Source organism: Mya arenaria, chromosome 6, assembly GCF_026914265.1.
Source record: "Mya arenaria isolate MELC-2E11 chromosome 6, ASM2691426v1".
Taxonomy (NCBI): Eukaryota; Metazoa; Mollusca; class Bivalvia; order Myida; family Myidae; genus Mya; species Mya arenaria.
In genome coordinates, this window is record NC_069127.1 from 61,007,467 (window position 1) to 61,013,466 (window position 6,000).

A 6,000-nucleotide genomic window follows, 5' to 3' on the forward strand; every position below is an offset into this window, starting at 1 on the left:
TGCATTATATGCCGAAATGAATAGATATATTTATTACATTCGTTCCTGTGGTTAAAAGGGATTCATAAGTAAAATAAAATTGATAGTCCACAGTTTTAAACAGTCCCACTATCAATTTAATATCAACTAAAGAGGGCAGTATATTTCACCACATGAACACCCAAAAATGAAAATTTCACTCGTGTTTTCGGCACTCGTGAACAAGTACCACTAAATATAATATTCACCGACCTTTCGTACAGTGTTCCTTCAAAACAGATAGCACGGGATAAACAAAAACAGACGGATCAGCGTTTGTCTCAAACTTAATAAGTTCCTTTTGTAAAAAAACAAGTTGGTCTGTTGTGAAGAAGTTCAGCAGTGGAAACTCATTTCTTCGATCTTTGATGTGTTTCTGCCAATCTTCAAGACATGATTCGAGAAACCTCGCAATCTCGCGCATTATTTCTACTATACCCTCTTTATCCGACTTTCGACCCTGTATTACACAAGTACGTAACGCATATTTATGCAAAGTATTTGGACATCGTAAGAAATTCACGTTTATGATTTTGTTAATTATTTTGAATACAAATAATATCATTAACTCAATTTTGATTGCAATTTATACATACGGTCAGTTTGGGAACATTATCAAACTCAATTGTTGCACAAATAGGTTGATCAGGCTCCGGTGAACAGAGAAACTCTATGTTCCAGTTGTTAAAAAGTACACACCCGGACGAACACAGTTGAATGTACACGTTACAGAGGCGCATTATGTTCTCAAATATCTATAAAAATACAATCCATGTTCAACTAAAGTCAACTCAATGCACTGTAAATAAAAGCCTCCGACCAAGTTTACAAGATTTAAACAATGTTTTAAGATGTGTTTACATTTATCAGCTGTTCGCATTTAATGACAATTTACAAGCACATTTGCTTAACATGTTTCCAATTTCGGTAAATCTAGCAATTAGAAACAAAATATTTTGCTGTTTTTGTTTTTGGCCGTTCCATATGGTTTACATATTCGTCATTTCCGCTTCAAAGGAAGGGTAGCGACAAAAATGAAGGTTTACTGCTTTACAATGGATATATTTATTACTGTTCGTGTAACTATAAAACTTGCGAGTAAGGTCAAATACAGAAAACGCTTTAAATGAGTATGGTAAAAGTATAAGAAGAGCAGCGACAGTACGTCAAAGAAAATATATCAAGATAAGTAATGAAAGTAAATTGAAAGACAAAATGCGTAAACATCGTGAATGTAAATGTGTTATTGTCGATAAGAGTTGAAAAAGAATGAAAACAAATTAAGAATAATTGTGTAAATGTAATCAACGCTTATTAGCCTGTTTTAAAAAAGTATCAACTTCATAATTATAAGCCATCTCTTGGAAACGTCATTTGTTATTGGGTAAGTTGTCAGCTCAGTGGGAAAAGTAAAGTAAAGACTTCATAACGGTTTATTTATTTTAAACCTAACATCATTTTGCATGTTATTAATTAAAAAATGACTTGTTTGTTAAACTGAGAAGCATTCTTACCAATGTGAATCTCTGCACGTTTTCGTTGTTGACGTTTTCCTGGCCAATAATGAGCATTAGTTTACTTTGTAATTCTTGCAAATTTTCGAAAGAGTACTCTTGTAGTTCAGCATTTTTTAACTTCGGAATGGAAAGCTTCATGACGTTATCTATTACCTTAAATGCAAAACGACACTCGATAACAGGCGCTATATATTTCCACATAATTTAATGCCGCATCTTCTACTCTCTCAACACTTTTACAAGCGCCCCAAAATAGACTTTAATCAATGGTGATAATCCTTTTAATATATGATCTTTTGCTGTAAGAGCTGGCGTGGGAGTGACTTATATCCTCACACGACGCCAGGTCAAAGGAATGGAAACCTATTTCTTTGAAAAATGACATTAATCAATTATTGGTGGATTGTAACTAAAGTCCAACGGACAACGGACGGCGTTTCCGAAAGACAATCCATGGACAGTAATGAAACAATTAAAATATAACGACTAACAAAACTTGTAATTTCTTTACCAAATCAGCTGTTCCTCTTTCTTTGATGTTGATGACTCTTTGTCCAATGTAGATTGTGCCTTTTGTATTAATTGTGTCCGCTTGAATGAGTGAAGATACTTCTACAGATCCATGGGACATTTGAATCTCTTCAAACCAACTTACCTGTCGATTTGAGTCAAGCTGAAAGACGTTTTAATCCAAATGGATTTATCTTCTTAATGCAGTTTAAAAACAAAACTAAGAAAAAACGATATAATATTGAGAGCCCGCATTCAAAAAAGCAATAAAAATAGTGCTACAAATCCCTACATTGTAAAGGTCAATCAAATTCATTACAAATAAATATATGCTTCCAGTGCTCGGACCTTGAATGCCGATTTAAATTGGGGTTTTTCCTACCATCCAGCTTTTGAAATGTTCTTTGAAATTGACAACTGATGTCATTGTAATATTATAATAGTTATTAACGTAGTTTACTGTGAGAGTTTACTTCTGATAACGGTTTCAAAAAAACGTATTGAATCTGATATTCATACATAAATGTTATTGTTTTTGTTTAATTTTAGTTGTTACGCTTACAATTTTCTCAGGAAGTTCAGGTCTCTGTTTGAGAATTTTCCACACAAGTGCACATTTTTCAAGCAATTCCGTATACCCATCATTCGTTTTCAGATCAAATATCAGACTTGCATATCCGTCAACAGCATCTTGCAGGCACTGGACTTTCTTTACGTTCATTTGGTTTTCACCAGCTGTAATAAGTGCCAGTTCAATGAATACCTTGAGTTCCTTTGGTCCGGCTAAAAGATAAAAAATGCAGGTTTAAAATACATTTCAATCTTTTCAATCTTTTAAATCTGAATCGTTCGAGGTTATAGACATGTCCACTTTTGTAAAATTAGTCCATGGTATTGTAACACAATAATACGTAGGCCTGTTGGAGTCAATATTATTTATTTTTCATAGGATTAAGGAAAAAACTGTCTAAAAAAACAAGAACAAGTAAATATATAATACTTTGTATCAGCGCAAAATTATAAATTATGTTTTCGTTGAGCATGTGTGTGGCGGCAATGGTTTTTGATCGTCTGTCTCGGAAAACAGTACATGAGACCCCTTAGCTTGCACTTTGACGACTCCAATTCCACTTCTTGTCTAATTAAATATAATAAACTTTCGCTCGGAACCATGTACAAATATTGTAATAAGCTCAGAAATAACTCCTCTGTTAAATAGCTTTTAGTCCAACAAGAAATACGAGTTTAACCATATTTATCAACGGACATACAATTGCTTCCACTCTACTGTGCCAATTACCATTGACACTTCGTTCGGACATGTTTTACTTTTTAAATCAACGTAAAACAAAGCAACTCATTTTTTGAAGAAGAGTCATATAAAAGATTGCCTGTAAAAGCAGCATGTCACTGAAATTCGAACATTCTATCCTCAGTTGTGCATTTTTCAACAATTTATATTTTGCGACCGGTTTTTGAAAGATAATACTATGAGACAAGATAAGATAATCTTTATCTGAATTTTCATAATTTTAAGTTAAGAAATAAGATAACTATACCGATTTAAAAAGGAATGCGTTAGAACTTTGATTAAGAGCAGTCATGGAGTAACTGTTATCAATCGTAGCGAATGTAATCACCATATTGTTATAATTTCAACGATGTGGACTTTATTTTTATGTTCCGTATATCTGTTCGCCAATTAAATGCGTACTTTCATCCATGAAGCTTAATGCTAAGATATATCCCAAGAAGTATGCAATATATTTTGAAGGGTGGTGATTGGTAAGGGCAGATTGTGCACATCTTTATTTTTTTTGCTGACAACAATGTGGTTGCTAATGCATCGAAAATCGTGAAAAAACAACACTTAGCATCGCTCAAAAGTGTCAATAAAACAGTGGAAACTACAGCCCAGTAAACTATTTGAGGTAATGTAAAACTATCAAACAAGAGACCTATTACTTAACGTTTATCTCTATTCAAGAATACATTATGTTTTTAAATAAGTACAATGCTTGTATATAATTGAACCACTGTAGAAATAAACGGTTTATACCAACAATTTCCCTATGATATATATATGCCATGTGGATACAAGATATATGGGAAATTGAATATACGGATAAAAATATTTTATGAACAACTTATTGACACATACATGAAGGATATTTGCAATTTTAACTCTGAAACATGTGCCTAATGTATGCACACGATGTAGCGTACTGTGCGGATACCGCAAGCAATCTTCATTTTTAACAAATGCAATTTCAACTTTTCTCTGAATAATGGCATGTGTGTAAATTTAAAGAACACACTTATTATTGCATATAGGAATGGCGGGCGTTTGTGTTAAGTACTATGCTTATAATAAAATCACATAAAACTGTTACGTCCAAATAGAATAAGAAGACATTGTCTGAACCACACTGTCTTTAAACGTAAGATAACATACATTCTTTTGTTGAGTTCCTTATCCAAGAAACAAGATCTTTGCTTCTTAAATAGTTCTCCATGCAGAAACTTTGCTCTGCTGTTACTTGATGCAGAATCGCACACGCTTCAACTAATTGTTCATCAAAATCGTTAATTCTAGTCGCCTTTAAGTTGTGCTGAAATATAAGATTGTATTGTATTAAGGTTAGATTTACAATGATGAATCTAAAAATAGTCTTGAGCTATGTTGACGAGACGCTGTAACAAATGATTTAAAACCCTGGTTATGCATGGTTCGCATTAGTGCAGCTAATCTAAATTCTCACAGAGCATAGTCATGAAAAGGCATTATCGAACAGACTGATATATGGACACACGGCCTGACGCAATCGTCATTTTGGCAATTATTTTCGAATAAACATATATTATGTGTCCAATGTTAAATTAAATACTGAGATAAGTATATAAGGTTCGGATGATAATTAAAACGTTTTACTATCTATGGAAATGCTATATACGAACTCTATTGTTACCTCTGTAATTTTTCTGATTGGTTGAAAGTTTCCTTGTAGATCAAATGCTTCCTGCAGAGCAATTATGACTTTGGCAAAGTAGACACAATGTTTGACTTGCCCGTGCTTTTCAATCTGAATAATTCTTTCGTTAATCATTCTTTCTTCTAATCCTAGGTACTTGAGCTCGTCATGCAGGAGCTTTGTGTCTTTTCCACATTTCTTTCCAATGAGTTGCTCAACCAACTTGAATTCGATTTCACCCGTCTTAAGTTTGTGTACAAAGTCTTCATATCTGGGGATCAGTCATTGAAAGTTCACTAACTAGTACAATATTAAGCACAAATTGTGTTGCTGGATATATTTAAAGACATAATCACAACTATAATTTGAGGTACGTTTATGATTCAAATATCGAAATAGGAAATAACTTGCTAATTACATATGCTATTGTTTGTTTTTTTAAATAAAAGTGTCGTTCGAAAAAAAATACATACTGTGAAATTATATACTTTTGCACCCTAGACTTATAGAATTTCAACCGTAATGAAATTACCGTTCTAATGTTGGCTTCCACACCTGCTCTACGACAACATCGATAGCGGGCATATCTTCTTCGAATTGTTCGCAATTGTCTCTCCACATTCTTTCAAAAACACAACTTCGGTTGACACTGAACAGCATGTCTAGGATTTGAAGCAATGACGGCCAGCCATTGAAAATACTCACATCCGTTTGATAGGTTTCATTTGTTGACACTTGTTCAAGTTTTGTTGCATTACATACTTTGTCCAATTGTGTACATTCTAACCTCATGTCCGTCGTTTCAAATACTTCTGCTTCTATCTCCTTCGTGTTTGCTATATGTCATACACAATCTTGAATAGATATATATGTTAAAACAAAGGAATGGCAGTTTAATACACTTAAACGGTCATATACGAGAAGTCATACACGAGAATATTGCCATTTTATTGGTCATTCATCAACTTTACTCTAAGGGAAAG

At 33.4% G+C, this 6,000-nt stretch overlaps 1 protein-coding gene across 1 annotated transcript in view; it reads right to left on the reverse strand.

Moving 5' to 3' along the window:
- The window catches only part of LOC128237958 (E3 ubiquitin-protein ligase rnf213-alpha-like), a 60,372-nt gene extending 54,734 nt beyond the window's left edge, over nt 1-5,638 (reverse strand). Inside the window, exons 1-6 of the mRNA XM_052953533.1 lie at nt 5,550-5,638; nt 5,015-5,288; nt 4,501-4,657; nt 2,608-2,828; nt 2,191-2,208; nt 232-478 (exon numbers count right to left, since the gene is read on the reverse strand). Of these exons, the coding sequence (XP_052809493.1) occupies nt 232-478; nt 2,191-2,208; nt 2,608-2,828; nt 4,501-4,657; nt 5,015-5,288; nt 5,550-5,638 (1,006 nt within the window). The remainder of the gene's footprint in view (nt 1-231; nt 479-2,190; nt 2,209-2,607; nt 2,829-4,500; nt 4,658-5,014; nt 5,289-5,549) is intronic.
- Nucleotides 5,639-6,000: the final 362 nt, after the last annotated feature.